Source organism: Protopterus annectens, chromosome 2.part2 (genome assembly GCF_019279795.1).
Source record: "Protopterus annectens isolate FY-2018-M chromosome 2.part2, PAN1.0, whole genome shotgun sequence".
Taxonomy (NCBI): domain Eukaryota; kingdom Metazoa; phylum Chordata; order Ceratodontiformes; family Protopteridae; genus Protopterus; species Protopterus annectens.
The window spans coordinates 704,350,665-704,369,495 of NC_056730.1; the positions used below are offsets into that span (position 1 = coordinate 704,350,665).

Consider the following 18,831-nt stretch of genomic DNA (forward strand, 5'->3'; position numbering starts at 1 on the left):
ACACTTTACTTTGTTCTAAGGTAGAAAGTCCTTCATGAGGGATGTTGTCTATGAGACATCCCAGAAAAAACATCTTTCGACATGGAATGAGAAGATTTATCTATGTTCACCTGAAGTTTTTTTTTACCCAAGCTAGATAATCTTGACAACTTGCAAAAGAATCTGCTTAAATAAAGCAACTGTCTAAAAATGAAAAATGTGAATGCAATGGACTATTACAGGATTCAGGCACTTTGTGAACACTCCTGGAGGTGCTGGCTAAAAATGGAAACCAGACACAGAAAAAAAAAGGTCTAGGTAACAGACTGTAGAGAGAACATTTGAATTTTGGGATTTTGATGTAAAGATTTACAGAAGAAATATTTATGACGGATCTCAAAGTTCCCACTTTGGCACCAAAAAGAGTTATGACTAGAACCCTTTCTGTATTTAATCTAGGGGAAGAGATTCCACAGCTCCATGAGATAGCATTTAATCTACAATAGGAGGAAACAGAGAGGTATGAATTGGATGGATGAAGAAGAATCCTTTGAAAAGGAGAATGGGACAACTTTTACCACTTGCAGAGTTTTTGATTGACTCTCAGAACCCAAGTCATGGAAGTTATCTGTTACCACAGAGGAAGGTGAAGAGCTACAGTTTGGGAAAGCTCTACTGGAATGCCAAGAGGGGCAGGGGTAAACATTTCAATTATACTTTGGCATGAAAGGCTGAAAACTATGGATAACCCCCTGAATTAACATTCCAATTTCATCAAATGTTTTAACCCCCTGAATTAAACATTTCAATTTCATCAGATGCTTTAAGGACCTTAGCAGAGGAAGGGCCAAATAATACCTCTATCCAGCAGGGTATTCAAGTGCTCATCTTTAACATCCTCTGGTAAATTCTGAGAATGTAGCCAGGCAAATCTTTTCATCACTGATCCAATGGCAGCTGCTCTAGAAACAGCATCAGAAGTCACGAACATTTCAGAGTGAGCCTGACTTTCTCATGTTGTCAAAGGAAGCCTGCAAGAACAGGTGAGCCTGAAGTTTACTATTCTGAAGGCTAAGTTGGAAGAAGTGCAAACATTCTTCTCAAATTTATCAAAGTTTCTTCCATCTTTGTCAGAAGAAACAGGTTTAACTGCCAAAAGATAACTGGCATAAGATGGTTCTGACAGAGAAATTGCTACAGTGTCTGATTTAGGGTTTGAAAAAACAATTCTGGGTACAAAGAACTTTATATAAATATTTAAAAAATTCCTGTGGGGCAGATGGCTGGCTGCAGAGGCAGCATCCTCTAATGCTGACAAAGTAGAAAGACTAGCTGCTGGTTGAGAAATATCCACTTGTAAGAAATCATATCTTTGCTGGGATTCTGACATTTCTTTTTGCTGCCACTGAAATAGCTCCTTCATTCTGTCAATAGAACCAGAAAATGATAATTCTACAGGAGAGGAATCTGAAGAAACACTGTCTACAGAGTGTGATCAACATTCTGTGGAGGTGAAACTTTATAAACACAGACGCATTCTAATTTCTGTCTGAAAGACAGGAAAACCTTCTTAAATTTAGGGAAGACTAAGAATGTGAAAACTGAAATACTTGAAATTAATCTTTTTCAAACATACAGCCAATTATCTTTGTCTGCCCTGTGACAAAGGTGAGAACAATGCCTAAAACTTTGTTTCCTTTACCTCAAATACCCCATCCCTCCTGAAAAAGAAATGGCCTAATAAACTAAACAGTTCCTTCCCTGAAATTCAAGCTCATCAGAGCAGCTGTGTGAAACAGCATCCACTCCTTTCTATGATACCTGTAAAATGTGGTTCTCCATCACTCTAAGAGGGCAGCCGATCAGCCACAGAGGATGCGCGCCTCTGTCAGTCCTTTAGTAACTTCCCAAGGAGCAACACAAGAATGAAAAGGAGAAAATGCTGAGTGGTCCAAGGTACCCAAAATGGCCACAGCAGTCTCTATTATGGGAAGCTGAAGGGAAAGAGGAAGCTGGCTTCAAGACTGAAGCCTCATGTTCATGTTTTTCTTTTTGCAGATTGGAGAAGGGAAGAAATGAAAAGTCAGAAGCCTCATCCATGTCTCTACTAAAAAGTGTATGACAAGTGGGTAGGAGAGCCATTGTAAGTTAGTCTTCCTCCCTGAGTAAAATGTTTAGTTTAGAGGTACAATTTTTAAGTGACAACCACCAAAACCAAACACAAAGCACTAAATTTTGACAGAAATGTTAAACTTTTTTCACAAAAAAAAAAAAGGTAAATGAAAGACATTCCCCAAGAGTACATATTTGCTAAGCATTGAAGCTCTAGCTGACTGTCAATCACTCAGAGCCTACAGGGAAGACAGCACTTCAATGGGAAGAAATTTCAAAAGGTTTGGTGGCCTAACTACTGACTTTATACCAACCTCCTCAAGCTGTACAGTAGTTAAGATGCTTGGAAGGTGCCCTAGAGCTTTGGAAGCTGGCTGGTTGTCCTAACTGACAGGATATGACTCATGTAGCTTAGACTACTACAGCAGTGATGTAATGATGGACATCACAGAAATACTGACAAAGCATGTACACAGTGCAGATGTTCTAGGAACTACTAAATATGCTGCCACCGTTATCACTAGCAATTTTGTTTTACATTGACATATTATTCCTGACCATCATAGATTCAGATCCATATTCTGACACACACCAGAACTTGTTCTGCAAGCAAACATGAAGTACTTACAAGGCAAAATGTTTACATATCTGTTCTTCTCTTTGTTTTCTTCTTTTGATGCAGCTTCACATGTTGCTTGAATAGGACATACTGGGAGAGCCTGTGAAATGAAGTTTAAGATGAAGATGATGTCATTACAAGTTAAGCTCACATGGTGGAACAATAAATTCTACTTTTTCTAAATCCCTATTCAGTAACTAGAAAAAAACCACTAAGTATGACTGCTTATTTTAAATTGTGTGACTAAAGAACAGCTGTAATTGGATAACTTTTAAAGATCTGCACAGTACAGAGAAAATGTAAGAATCAAAGATCTGCTGGTTGTACCAGACTGACTCACAGTTCACTGATGTAACTTTCAGTCTAAAATCCATGAGAGTTAACTGCTGCAATGGAGTGAAGTTAAACTACATATATGTCTAGAATACAATACGCTTATAAAAACAGATATTTCAAAAGGAACCAATGCTTCAACATGCATGTTGCTAATAGCAATGCTGAGTATTACAGATAAAGTGTACTTAAGAGCACACACAGCATAAAATACAGTTGTGTAACTAAACTTACCACAATGGTCTATGCTCCAATGATCAGGCTGCAATAGCCTAAGCTATGTGATTTCTATCATGCAAGAGATAGGACAACCAACTGTTTTCCAAAGCTTTAAGGCACCTTCCATACACCTGGCTGACAAAGTCAGGTTTAAGTGCCAAACCCTTCATAGCTTTCATGCCAACAGGGACAGTGGGACTAAATCCCTCAGAAGACCCTGCTAGGAAAATATAATGCAGTAGTGATCAAAGAAACATTTACAGTTATGCTGCATTTTCTTTCATAATTGTAACATGCTCTTCAAATGGATGACTGCTACGGCAGCTTAAACTATATGGGTACATTACCATAGTTTGATGTGGCTGTAAGGAGGAAGAATGAGAGTCCAGAAACCCTTGAAGAATGGTTCTAGGCAAAGTCTGCCCTCGGCCTGAAGAAGGAATCTAGTTTGTAGTGCCTTATGAAAGTGTGCACACAGAGGACCAAGATGCTGCTTCTAGAAAACTTCCAGAATCCTACCCTTCCTAAAAAGACACAGATAAAGCCAAGGCACTGGCAAAATGAGATTTGACCCTGCCTGGAAAAATGCTGCTGTGGTAGGTATAACAAAATTTAAAAACATGAGACATCCATATGGAAATAGTCTTCTTTAACATGTGTTGTTCCTTTTTCTTACCTTTACAAGAAATGAACTGATAAGTTCTAAAAGCTTTTGTTGTGTCAAGATAGTGCGGGTGACATCCAAGGTTCATAGATTAGTACTAGGCTAACTACCTTTGCTCGCCATTTTAAGCCTAGCTGGTTACCCCATGTGAGAATCAAACCCTCCACCTTTGGTTTATAAGGCAAACAACTTAACCATTATGCCAACCTCTCACTCATTCAGGTAATGAATATTCTTTTCCCCTCATTATTAAGTCCTGGAAAGAAGACAGGGAGATGGATAACTTGGGTTAGGGTAAACTCGGACACCACTATGTGCATAAATGAAAAAGTAGTTCTTAAATAAACCCTTTCTCTGTGTAATATAAGATAAATCTGACTCTCAACACCAGCTTGCAACTCAAATACTCTTCTTTCAAAGGTCAGAGATCAAGTCAGCCCGATAAGCTGGCCAAGAGGGAGTTAAATACCAAATTAAGTTCCAGTGGTGGAGCAAACTGTACTCTAAGAGGCTTCATCTGCAGTACCTGTTTCAAAAACATTTTCACATGAGATTCAACTGAAAGATAAGATTCCATGAACAGATATGCTGAAATGGCTGACAAATGAACCTTGACTGAGAAGTAAGGCATGCTGTAAGATGGAAACTCTCACAAAAAGTAGAAACAGAGAAACACTAGTTCTGAATGGGTGCTGGGTCATCTGAGATGCTTCTACACTGATCAACAGCTTAAGTTCTGCTCTCATAATGTGAAAGAAATTGAGAAAAAGGGCCAGTGAAATTGCCAGCTTGGGAAAAATTCATTTCCTTGATACTACGTCTTGATGCCAGCAAATAATAACTTTGGAGAACCTAAAAGAAAATCAACCAGAAAATTGAAGAGAAAGCACTGGCTGGGAAGAATCTTAAAGCTGTTCAGCAAAAAAGCTGCTCAAGCTTCAGCTTTAGTACAAGAGATGGCTTCCAGTAGTTCAGAGGAAAAATAAATCAAATGTATCGATAGATGATTAAAATACATGAAACACTGAAGAAATATCATAACTCAAATAACAAAAGGCTGGGAAAAACAGAAGCAGCTTTAAAAAGAAGTTATGTTCTTACCATAACGTTCCATGTGGAGTGTTCATCTCGCCTTTGTTCTTACACACGGGTTCGGAGCCGATCCTCGGCTCCGAGTCGGCCGCATAGCAAAGCTCTGCATCTTAGAGAAGCTCGAGACCAGGCTATATCCCACAATCCTCCCTGCCATTACTCAGATCTAGTTTGCAAGTAAACCAGACCAACCAAAAACCTCAGGTGCTAAGGCTACACACTGCCACAAAACTCAGAGACACTATCTCACTTAACAAATTAACTAAGGGTAGCGAAATATACCCCATGAGGCAAGAAACAATATACCCGGAAGGGGTTAAGGCATTTCGACCAGACTCTAGTCCTACTCGTTCTTCCAAACGAGTGAGGGAGGGAAGGGAGGGAATGTAAGAACAAAGGCGAGATGAACACTCCACATGGAACGTTATGGTAAGAACATAACTTCTTTATGCGAGCGTGTTCAATCTCGCCGTTTGTTCTTACACACGGGTAGCGTCCCTAGCTCAGTCACCCCGAGTGACTCATGGAAGATCGTTCCTAAGCACAGTGGAACCAAAAGATGTCCTGTCTTTGGAGGCTTTGTCAACCCTATAATGAGCGATGAAAGTATGTGGTTTAGACCAGTTGGCTGCTGCACAAATCGTGTCCAAAGGCAGACGAGCTGCATGAGCCAAGGAAGTGGAAACGGATCTGGTAGAATGGCCCTTAGGTTTGGCAGGCAAGGCCTGATTCGACTTAGAATATACAAAGGCTATACAATCAGTAAGCCATTTAGATAGTGTACGTTTTGTAACTGCCATGCCTTTTTTATGGTCTGCAAACGCGACAAAAAGATGATCTGTTTTCCTGTAATCTTTAGACCTGTCCAAATAAAATCTTAGCTGTCTGTGGACATCCAACTTGTGCAGCATATACTCCAACTTGCTGGTATGGTGTTTGAAAAAGGTAGGGAGTTCTATGGACTGGTTAATATTTGTGACAGAACATACCTTAGGAAGGAAAGACGGATTTGTTCGCAAGGAGACTATCTGGGTGGAAAATTAAGTAAGGCGGCTTGACTGATGGTGCTTGCAGCTCTGAAACTCTTCGAGCTGAAGTAACAGCTACGAGAAAAAGTGTCTTCCACGACAAGAACTTCAGAAGGCAAGATGAGGCTGGTTCAAAGGGTGGCAACATTAGTTGCGACAATAATAAATTTAAATTCCATGGGAATAAAGGGTCTCTGACGGGCGGTCGAAGATGGAAGGATCCTTTCATAAAAGCCTTACAAAGCCTGTGGGACATAATAGGAGAACCGTCCTCACCAACATGGTAGTTGGATATGGCCAACTGTACTCTTAGTGTGGAAGTAGAGGCTCCTTTGTGAAAAAGGATGGATAGAAATTCTAGAACTTTATGTAAAGGAGCTACTAGGTGGTCCAAGTGTTGGCTAGATGCCCAGTATACAAAGCGTTTCCATTTACTCCTGTAGAGTTTTGTAGTGGAAGCCTTATGAGAGGCAACCAGAATGCGTTGAACTGCCGGAGAAAGTAGATCAGACCTGGCTAGGCAGGAAAGTGGAGCAGCCAAGCTGCTAGTTTGAGGGATAGAAGAGACGGGTGAGGAACTCCCGACGAATGGGTCAGTAGATCTGGTACTGGGTCCAGGATCCACAGTTCCTCTGTTTGATGGGCTCAAAGAAAGGGGAACCATATCTGTCGAGGCCAGAATGGGGCTATGAGTATAATTGTCCATTCCAGGTTCCTGGCTTTCTGAAGAAATTTGGGAATCAAGGGGGTAGGTGGAAATGCATATAGGAGACCCGGGGGCCAATCGTGTATCAGTGCGTCCCTGGGGACATCCCCTGGAGGGGGTAGACGGGCAAAATAGCTTCTGCATTTGGTATTCATCGGGGAAGCAAATAGATCGCAGCAAGGCTGGCCCCATCTGCGGAAAATTCTTTCCGCCACCTGTAGCTTGAGGGACCACTCGTGAGGTAACAGGATGGCTCTGCTCAACCTGTCCGCAATGACGTTGGATAATCCCGGGATGTGCGTTGCTATCAGAAAGCGACCCGTGGACTCTGCCCGTTGCCAAATTCTTATGGCCTCTCTGCATAATGGGTAAGATCTGGTTCCCCCGTTTGTTTATGTACCAGACTACAGACATGTTGTCTGTCTGAACTGCTACTGTTCCTAGAGGTAGGAGGGTTTGAAAGTGTTGCAACGACAGGAACACCGCCCTCATTTCCAGAACATTTATGTGCAGGTTGTACTCCATGTTGGACCATTCCCCTTGGACTGTTCTTCCCTGAAATAGTCCCCCCCACCCTATCAGAGAAGCATCCGTGGTTATCGTGGCCGTCGGATTGGGTAGAACAAATGGATGACCCATAGTGAGATCCTGACTGTACACCCACCATGAGAGGTCTCGTTTGCAAGAATCTGTTATCAGAATCTCATGCGGTAGGGGGTAACTGCTGGAACGACCACTGCGTGAACAGCAGCCATTGGAGGAGTCTCATGTGCAATCTCCCCATAGGGACTGCAATCAGGGATGCTGCCATGAGTCCCAAAACCTTCAACACTAGTTTGGCCGGGGCTTTCCTGCTTTGCAGTAGAAGAAGAACCTGTTCCTTGAGGGATGAAGCCCTTATTGGAGGGAGCTTTACCAGTGTTAAACGTGTATCTAGGTCTGCTCCGATGAATGAAACATGCTGTGAGGGCAGTAAGGCAGATTTTTCGAAGTTTATGAAAATCCCTAGGTGGGAACAAAGGTTGACTGTGTAGTCTCCGGCTTGTATGAGGTGACGCTCGGTGGTGGCGGTGAGGAGCCAGTCATAAAGATAGGGAAACACCTGGAATCATAGACATCTCAAGTGAGACGCTACCTCTGCTATGCATTTGGTGAATACCCTGGGGGCTGAGGTGAGCCCAAAGGGCAGGGCTCGAAATTGAAAGTGACTGGCTCCCAGCCGGAAGCGCAGGTGATCTCTGGACGGTCTGGCCATTTTGATGTGGTAATTTGCGTCCTTGAGATCTATCGAGCACATCCAGTCGTCCTTCTGTAAAAATGGAAGGATCGATTGAAGCGTGACCATCCGGAACTTTTCCTTCTTCACAAAGGTGTTGAGATTGCTGAGATCCAAAATCTGTCTCCAGTCCCCTGTCTTTTTTGGAACTAAAAAGAACCTTGAGTAAGTTCCGGATCCTCTTTGGTCCGCCGGGACTAGCTGGATGACTCTTTTTCCGAGCAGCTTTGAAATTTCTATTGCTGCTGGGCCTCGCAGATGGGGTGGCACATCTGGAAACCTTCTTTGTTGGGGTGGAGTTGATATGAAGGGGATTTTGTATCCTCTGGTTACAATGCTTTTTACCCAAGAGTCCGAGGTGAGAGTTAGCCAGGCCTGTGGGTATAAAGCCAAGCGACCCCCGACTGCCTCCAGAGCAGGACAGTCGGGCCCCCGTTCAGGAGTGCTGGAAAGGCTTACCAGGGACAGGATCCCTGTCGCCTTGGTTCTGCGGACCCCCTCTGCCGCCGGGGCGACGTCTTCCATTTCTACCCCCCCCCCTGCCTCTGGGAGGGGGATTACTCTGTGTGGCCTGGAAAGATCCCAGAGTTTTACGGAACCACATTTTTCCGCCTCGTTGCCCTTTGGGGTACGGTCTAGTTGGGGCGGAAAAACAGACTCCGACAGCAGACAGAGTCTTTCCTTCTTGCTCACACCGAGTTAGTGTCTCCTTCACTTTGGGCCCAAAGAGAGCGGCACCATCAAAGGGGGCGTTGGCGAAGGAAGACTTGAAGTCTTCCGCAAATGAGCACAGCCGCATCCAGGATTGTCTTCATAGGGCAGTCGCTGAAGCTGCAGCTCTACACGATCCTTCAGCCGCATACGAGATGAGCCTCATGGATGAGTTCACTATGGAGGTAAGGGTGTTAAGCTGTGCTGTTACCTTATCTGAAACAGCAGCACCTGTGTTACCCTGGAGGGCATCTCCCAGCTCCTTGATGAGATCCCTCTGCAGACGTGTAAAATGTTTAGCGAACGCATGGAAAAAGTCGCTGAACTAAAAACGCGCTTCCCATATCTGTCCATAGTCCTAGAATCCTTATTAAGAGGATGAACAGAAGAGGAAGACTCAGACATCTCCTTTTTAGTGGCTGCCGCCACCACCATAGCGTCGACCGGGACTCCCTTGGTGAGATAAACCTTGTCCTGGGGGGCAGTGATAAATTTGCTCGGTTTTCGAGGGACCGGTTCCATTGTGTCCGGTGTCTCCCACGCCCTTCGAGCAATTAAATCCATTAACTCATCGAAGGGCGGAGTAACCCAGGAGGTAGAAGGTTGAGCACCAAAAGCCTTCAGCAACACCGACTCGTCCTCAGTGGGGGCTAGGGACTGCCAATCACCCCTCTGTTTTAAGATCTCCAAGATGTCCGCAAATGAGACATCCTCAGAGGGGGATTTTGGGGACCCCTCTGCCTCATCCAAGTCAGTGTCAGATGTTAGAGATTCCTGCGGGGAATCCAAGTGCCTCTTCATGCACAGTCTTTTCCTCGGAACCTCATCGGAGGGGGGCTTCTGGTGAGGCCTCCGAGGAACAGGGGGCACCCTCTGGGGGTGGCTGAGGCAATGGTGCTCTATGCTTTGGATGGGTCGTGGGGGCAGAAACAGAGAGCGGCCTCTTAGGGGAGGGAGAAGACGCCTCCAATGAAGTGGTTGTCTGTGCAGACAAAACCTTCCTCATAAGGTCAAAAACCCCTGAACCCCGGGCCGAGGACTCCTCCGGTTCCAAAGAACATGGAAGCATCCCAGACACGGGGGCCGTGGGCCTCGACCCCGAGGACGGAACCGAGCCAATCTGCGCCGAGGCCCCGAGAGGGAGAGTCAGCACCGAAAGGTCGGTACGACTTTCGGTCCCGGAACCGAGGAGAGAGCGTCGGCTCCGCGACTCACCTACAGGTTCCGAAGGAGTCGAAGTCAATCGTGTCGATCGTGCAATGGACGATTTTGGCACCGAGGGCTCCACTATCATCGGCTCATCCTCTCCCGGCTCCGAAGACTGGATGGGTCTCGAAGGAGGACCTGTTGGAGATAAAGGGAGGCCTTCTAGTTTCGACACCAATTGGGAGGAAACTGCAATCAACTTGGAAAGGGCCGTGTTCTCCATAAGTTTCTGCACAACACGATCCACATCTGTATCGGATAACGGTCTGGAAGATCGGGTCGAAGGGGCCGAAGATGGCACCGACCGAAGAATGGACGGTGGCGGTAGCTCCGACACCGGTTCCAAGACCTGGGGCTCAGTGAAAGACAAACGTTCGACGCTCGGCCCCGAAGTCTGTGGAACCAGCGAACGAACCTTCGAAGATGAACTCAGAGCCGATGACATGGGCTCCGACATCTTCGACCCCTTCGAGGACTTAGAAGCCTGGTCCGATTTGTCCAAAGCCTAATCAAACACTAACTTTTTAAGAACTATAAGAACTTTTTAAACAAAAAAGATAAGAATCTTATCTGAATATAACAAAATTCTCTCTGGTCCGAGCTCTCGTCGATGTGATCCGTTGCAGCGGCAAACTAGATCTGAGTAATGGCAGGGAGGACTGTGGGATATAGCCTGGTCTCGAGCTTCTCTAAGATGCAGAGCTTTGCTATGCGGCCGACTCAGAGCCGAGGATCAGCTCCGAACCCGTGTGTAAGAACAAACGGCGAGATTGAACACTCTCACATCTAGCTATGCAAATGAACTGCTAAAACTGCAATAATCAGAAGTTATAATCAAAAGGATGGCTGAGATCACTTCTCAAGAGCAGCTGTTTCAAAAAATAGAATTAGAATATAGGACGTGCAGAGAAAAACAGACATTCTGATGCACCAAAGAAACTGAAAGAGCACACTGTATTAATTTTATGAAAGCACAGATAAATGGACTGATTTTGCATAACAAGATTTAATTATTGATTGCATGCTCCAAACCTGGCCACGAGAAAGCAACAAAGACCTACATTAGTAAAGATGCAATCAAAACATCAAAAAGAGTTGATTGTGATAAAACTGTGGCAGAAGGGAAAAGTATTAGAAATTGGAAACAGCAGTACGTTTGTGGAAAATGATGACCCACTACACGCTAGAGAGAAAAGAAAAAATTTATCTCAGAAATCAGGGAATGTCAAAAGACAGGTGCGAGATTCAAGCTGCTGTATCCAGCTGCTTCAAAATATTTTTTTCTTGGAGGATCAAAAACATTTTTTGAGGCAAAACAGGTTAAAGAGTAAAAGTTTATCCAACAAAAAGTGAGCCAGTAAGGAGATGGGAACTCTGCTTCTCAATCTTCTGACAAAGCTCAGAGAGGGACTTAAGTAAATCCTTTCCAGTGTTCCAAAGGAAATGCATCAGAGATGGAAGAAAAGGACAGGAGTTGAATATTAAAGTAATTAGGAGTACCTTGGACATGAAGCAGAGTCTGGTTTTGGGAGATGGAGATGATTAGGAAGAAAACCAGCAACACTGATATTAGTGAATAAATGCGATACTATAAAGCATGAGAGTCATATATGTTAAAATTGGCTTTGCAAGAAAAGTGGCAGAGAAAGACTAGAATTTTGTTGATCTTGTTAAACTTGAGGGTAGACTAAGAATATACTCCACTTTATATCACAAAGGGAAAAAAGAAGTCAACTGTTAAGTAAAACAATTTTTGTTCTTATTAGTACTCACACAAAAAATAAGGATATAAACCACATACTAAAATGTAAACCAGCTTTGTATCATGTGCAGACGGAATAATTTAAATTAAAGCTTGGAGAAGTATGGAAAACCTGAACTGAGTAACAAACTTTTCAACTAAAAGGAAACAGGACAAACAACTTTTACTTTACCACTTCTTAAATATTTTAAGTTGCACATAGTGTGACCTGCTTAGTGATAACTTTTTATAGCTAAAACAAGGAAAAAGCAGAAAAGTAAAAAGTAGTATCTGTTTGCATTTTTTCTGGGACTTTAGTCTTATAGCTTCATCTGTGGTTGTGGGAAGATTGTGTATATACATTATACTGCACTTTTACCTCCATAAGTAGAATTACCTGTAAAAGCAATCTAGCTGTATTTGGAATCTTGTCTGGGGTCTTAGTCTTGTAGGTTCACTTGCAGTTGTGTGAGAACTGTGAACTACTACAAGATCTGAGCATCTTTTAGTCATTTATTACTGCTTTTTTATATATAAACAGTGTTACTGATAAATATCTTCATAGTCTGGTGCCTTAGATGGTAGTATAATTACAACAGTGATAGAATTATAAATTTTGTTCCAAAACTGGTGCTTCAGTACTTTTACAGTTGTTTATATTCTGCTTTAAAGTTGCACTGCAATGCCTTTCTGTTCCCCCTGTTCTTTGTGCTTGCTCCACTCCCCACCAAGACATTAAGCTGAAGTTTCTGAAATTCTAACCTACCTGGAGTCACTGACCTGTGGCTTCGTACAGCTTAAAACTTTCCCCAACACTCAGACCCTTTTCATGCTGTGGTTTTAAAAGGCTGTCTCTCTCTGACCTCCACCACTTATGGTAATCTGATTCCCAAAGTCCCTACCTATTATTTTTTCACTGCTATCAACTGTTGTGTAAGCTATTTAACTGTTTTCCACAGATCCATAATACTGAGTGCCCACACAGGAACCAATATTGCTCTTGAATAAACCACCTTTATAGGTCCTGAATTAATCCTGCTCCATCCTTGGCAGAGAAGAGAATTACTTTATTATACTGGACTTCAGTTCTGTGCTACTGCTTTGTTGTGTCTTTCGGCTTATCCCGGTTAGGGGTCGCCACAGCAGAACTCCGGTCCGCTAATGTTTGGTAGTGGATTTTTACGTGCCGAGTTACCAGCCCTGACGCACAACCTTCAACGAAGGCACGCCCATTCACGCATGCCTCCACACAGAAGACGCTCTAGCTGAGAACCGAATGGGACGTCTTGCTGTGAGGCGACAACGGCACTGCAGCACCACCACCAAACTTCTTGATTTTGCATTTTATTTTAAAGGCCCCTTACACTTGAAATTGCCTTGTCTAAGTAGCTTAAGTTGTTTTGTGGTAGCAGTGCACTCTCAAGTAACCTTTTTTGTGTTTTTACATTTACAAGACTGGGGTAGTCACTCCAGTGGCAGTAACTGGTGGCCTGGTCTGAGTTGGGAAATGCATAAGAAAACTGTAAGCCAGAGACTTGGTTGGTTGTTGTTGAACTGCATTTGAGATACTCTTTTACTACCCTTGTACATTAGGAAGGCCAGGATCATCCACCTTGAGGCAGAAGGTGTTTGTCTGGTCTAAGTAGGGAAGGAATCCTGGAAAGTTCGAACTGCGAGTCAGTTTTCAGCTTTTTCTGTTTGCTATAAATTAGGAGCGTTTACACAGAGTTGCTCACCGAGCAACAACGGCTGGCACTGCCCACTACAGAACCAAATACTTAGATGGTAAAATTTACTTAGAAAACAATTATTAGGACTGTAACCTGAAACACAGTGAAGCTCTGCAATGAGTTAGGCTTACAGCAGCTACTTTACACGTTGAACAGCACTAATACCATATGCTAGCACTCTCTGTAAAACCCAGTTCTTAAACCATAAAAGAGCACCCTAATACAGGTCCAGACATGGACATGCAACTTCCAAATGTCTCTGTGGCAGCTTGGCAGATATGGACATCCTGAGACAAAGTAGTAATTGTCTCATGTTTCAGACAACCATTTAATCCTAAGGGAACAAACACACTATAGAAAAGATGTACATAACACAACGTTCTTGGAGGCAAAAATGTCACTTGTAAACAAGGTTGTCAAAAATACACACACTACCATCCTCCACACATACCTCTCACCCCACACCCTACACGATGTAATGTGGAGACACTTGAAAGAAACTTTCCCAAACATCAAAGACCTCCTAATCCTACAAAATGCAAATGTCTATTCTCAGCAACTGCTAAAGCACATACAAAAAGCAATGAACACTGCACATAAGCTTACACCCAATGGTCACCCAAGATCAGAGTTCGAAAGGCAAGCACACACTTTAACTAGGACTCATGTCAATAGTCACTGTACGACAGGCGCACAATCCTTCTCTAACAGCACCTATCTGTTCTACATTGTATGCTCTACTTTTCCCAAATAAACCTTCACTTCTTCCTATATACCTACATTCTCATACTCTAGCCTTTTAAGCACCCTATTCCTTACATTCCAGAAAAGATACAAGGACAACCTAACTCTCTTCCTTCATAGAAAATACTTCTTTCCTACCTAACCTCTATGAATTTTCAGACTCCACTGCCACTAAAATATCAGTCTGTCCTTCTTGATTCCTACTTACTTGCTAACTACAACATACATATCTCTTTACTTAATGTTACTCCTCAGCTTATTCCCTATTCTTTTCCTGATGCTGTCCATCTTTCATGTTACCATAACTCTCTAATAGCTCTCAATGTATCTTCAACTCTGTCCCTGCCATCTATTCATATGTCCCATACTACTCTCTCGATACATCGCACCAAACTTATTTAATGACACCCCTCACCTTTACTTCAGATATAGACTGATAAAATCCATTTTAACTCAAACCAAAACAAAACTAAGTGTAAAAATATTCTCTAAAACCAAGTACAAGTAATTCCCCAATATATTAAAATTCTTCAAGGAGGAGACATTCACCTTGATTATGGCCCCCACCTATCATAATGATCAAGACGATTTTTTTCCACACGCTACTATAACCCTACAATGGTCAACCCCACACCCGCTAATTCAACTTTTGCTGCCAAAAACTTTGAAGCATAAGAAATAAAACTGCTAAACTACATGTCTGGATTACCAAACATAAGCCTGATATTCTCACTGTAACTGAAACATGGCTTAAGCCCATCTTAAACGACTCAGAAATTATACCTCCAGGCTACATCATCATCCACAATGACTGTAACAAAGAGGAAAGGTGGTGGTACTGCTTTAATATTTCACAACAATCACATTTCCCCGTACAACAAACCAGTACCAAAATTCAATTCAGTAAAGTTTCTAATTACTCTCCTGAAACTAAACAATTATAAACAAATATATATTCTTTATAGCCCTCCTGGCAACAATACAGCTATACTGGAAGATACCTGCACTAGATATACATTAACAACTCCACAAGAAATACTACTAGGCAATATAAATGTCAACTGGTCGAACATTAACTAACCTATATCTAGCATGAACTTATTTGCACTACTATTTTCTAAAATCGATTTTGTCGATTTCCCTGATAGTAATTCCATTTCACAGCTGGTGTATAAATGAATTTTCAAGGGGGACGGTTTTAAAATAGTAGTGCATTTAATTAAGTGAATACATTTGAGGACAATATATTAACAGGCCCCAATGATAAACAGTTTATGAATTAATCATAATCAGCATACATGATGTAACCTGTTTTGTGTATTATGCTGGATGTACTGTATTTGTATAACTTGATGTTGGAGCTTTTCTCCCCGGGCCTCCGCTGAAAATGGACCTGGTCCAGTCGGAATTTCCCGGTTAACAAATGTAAAATAAAATAAATAAATAATAAATAAATGAATTTGTTTACTGAAGGAGACGAAAAGGAAAAAATAGTCTATCATTTTAATGATTTGAAGGTGTACAACTACACCAATACCATCATTAGGGAAGAACATGGTTCTCTATTTACTAAAAGTATGAAGTTCATACCTACAGTAGATTTCAGTTTAGTTGATACTATCACAGAGATTTAACTGTATTGTAGGAGGTTAAATCTGGCTATGTCATTCACTAGTAACGATAAAAGGAAGGATTCTGTTACTAATGAATATAGCATGTGTAAGAAAAAAAGTACTTACATTCCCCCAAATCACAAGAAAGTGACTAATTTTGAAGAAATAGTTTGTTTTGACATATATTGGTATAACAAAATGATAAACAAACATCAGACAAAAGATAACCTAAATATAAAGGAGAGAAAATGTCTGGAGGAATTAACTAAGAATAAGAACATTAGAGTAATGAAAGCAGACAAGGGAGGGGGGATTGTTTTGTACAATACTACTGATTATATCAATGAGATGCAAAATATTCTAATGGAATCAGGGAATTATGAAATAATGTCGATAAATGAAATTAATGTGTTATACAAAAATTGATTTAGCCTTGGATGGGTATTTGATAGATTACAGAATAACAGAAGAATTAAACAAGTTTATGAAAGTTGATTTTCCCATTCTAGCTACGATTGTAGGTATTCACAAAGTGCATAAGGACATAATACAACTACCGTTTCGTCCCATTATATCTGGTAGTAAATCAAAAACCTTTCAAATTGGAGTAGTCATTGAAAGATGGATTAAACCAATTTATACTAATATACCTCATCTTATCAAGGATTCATGGATGTTTTTGGCCCATCTTACACCAGATATATGGAAAGAGAACTTAACATACATCACTATTGATGCTGTTGATTTATTTTCTTGTATCCCTAGAGAACAGGGACTGGAGGATTTTTGTAGTAGTTTGAGAAAATACTCCAATATGAGCTGGGATCGTATTAATCTTATTACCGATATGATGGGCATAGTATTGGACAACAACTTTATTTTGAAGGGGGAATACTTTAAACAAACCAGAGGTGTGGCTATGGGGGCCTCATGTGCTCCCATATTTGCTAATATAGTTATGGTGGAATGGGAAAATAAACATCTATTTAGTAGTGAGTATTTCAAACATATATCATATTATACAAGATTCTTGGATGACATGTTTGTATTATGGAATGGACCAGTGGAAATCTTAAAATATTTTATTGATTATTTAAATCAGAAGAGTGAATTTTTTAAATTTACCCATATCATCAGTACAGAAGGCATATCATATTTAGATACATACATAAGGTATACCAATACCGGATTCCAATCTGAAATATATAGGAAGGAAACGTTTTCTAATGGGTATTTGGAATACTCAAGTAACCACCCTAGGCATATGTTAAAAATTATTTTTAAAGGACAATGCATAAGGGCGGCTCGAATGTCTTCAAAATTTGAGGTTATGGAAAAAGAAATTAAATTTATCACCTCTATGTTTGCTAATAGGGGATATCCAGGATGGATGCTGAATGATGTTTCAAGGTATGTCATAAATGAATGGAGTAAAACGTATCCACCCATACTGGGTATTGAGTTGAATGATATCAAAGGAAGGGATGGAAATAGTGATAAGTTACCATTAAATAGAGGATGCACCTTAATGTATTCACCCTACGTGAATGAAATTAAAAATATTATTGCAAAACATTGGAACACCTTAATAACAGACGTAGAGGTGAAAGAAGTAGTGGGTGAAAAAACAGGTTTTGTGCATAAGATGGGTATGAATATTAAGAGGTTATTATGACAAGGCACATTGGACACCGAAGGATGCAAGACAAATAAAGCCACTAGTAGGTGTGGGTCATGTAATCAGTGTTCAATTATAAATGAAACAGAAGGGTGTAGACTGGATGATATAAACAAGACCTACATAAAATTTAGAAAAGGAAATTGCAACAGCAGTAATATTATTTACCAGGCAAAATGCATATCCTGCTCTGCCTTTTACATAGGCAAGACTGAAAGACAATTTAGAAAAGTCATATATGAGCATTTGTATAAAATAAAGGTTAAAGATATAAAGAATGCACTTTATAGACATATTAGTAAACAGGGTGAGAAACGTAGCTTTAGGTTTGCTCTAACAGATCAGGTTAATATTACTACCCGTGGGGGGTAATTATAAAGCCATGCTAAGTAAAAGAGAACGTGTATGGCAGATAAGTACAGATGCAACCAGGGAACCTGGTATCAATGATTATATATTTATTAAACCCTTTCTGTTGTTGCAATAAAGAAATGAAAATATTAGTTTATAACATTAAATAAATACAAGTGACATTGTGTAACAATGTATTAATAGTTTTAAAGTTACTATGATGCATTGTTTAGGTTATTTAACATAGATATTTTTATAGTAACAGAATTAGTACCTATGTATATATATATTTAATGGTGTTTTCAAAGAATCGTAAAGATAATGTTTGTTATTTATATATGAGTTTTTTAAATTTTTTATATATTTTTTAAATCAGAGTAAAGTAATGCAATTTGATGTCAACATATTGGTTTTAATTATCACAGCAAATACAACAAGAGGAGGTGATTTGAATATATGCACTAGCACTTTAAATATCAGGATGTATTATTGGCACCAAAGAGTTTTGAAAAGGAAGAATTTAAACTGTGGTTATTATTCTGAGGAAGTCTGTTTATGCAGACGAAAGCACTTAACTGTATCGTACTGTGGATTCGTTTTTATTGATGTATTGTTAATAAATGCTCAGCCGTGTTCGAGCCGTGGTCATCTCGCTGCTTTTTATAAACATAGCTTAGACGGTGGTGTGCCGTCTTTTAGCTTGTTATTCAGTTTTGTGAAATGACTGCCTGTATGCCCCACATGTCCCTAGAGATTGGTATAGGGAAACTTAATCTTATGTCTTGCCCCACTGTAGCATTGTTCTGTCTCTGGTTAAATCCAAACCTAATAATAGGTTTGAATTTAGTGTATCTGTCTCTGTAAACTTCAGAGGCAACAGAATGAATGAGACTTGCAGGGTAGTGTTTCTGCAGGAAAAGTTGGCTCAACAGTTGCATTTCATGTAAAAAAAAGCGTGTCATCACTGACTAGTCTGGAAAGTCTGATGAACTGGCCCCTTAAAACATTTTTCTTCATGTAATAAGGGTG

At 40.9% G+C, this 18,831-nt stretch overlaps 1 protein-coding gene across 1 annotated transcript in view; it reads right to left on the reverse strand.

Annotated features, from left to right (window-relative positions):
• PTPRA (protein tyrosine phosphatase receptor type A) overlaps window positions 1-18,831 on the reverse strand; it is a gene marked incomplete in the record, with an annotated part of 4,245,980 nt that overhangs the window by 1,516,986 nt on the left and 2,710,163 nt on the right. The window contains 1 exon segment of the mRNA XM_044064105.1: window positions 2,720-2,810. Coding sequence (XP_043920040.1) covers window positions 2,720-2,810 — 91 coding nt within the window.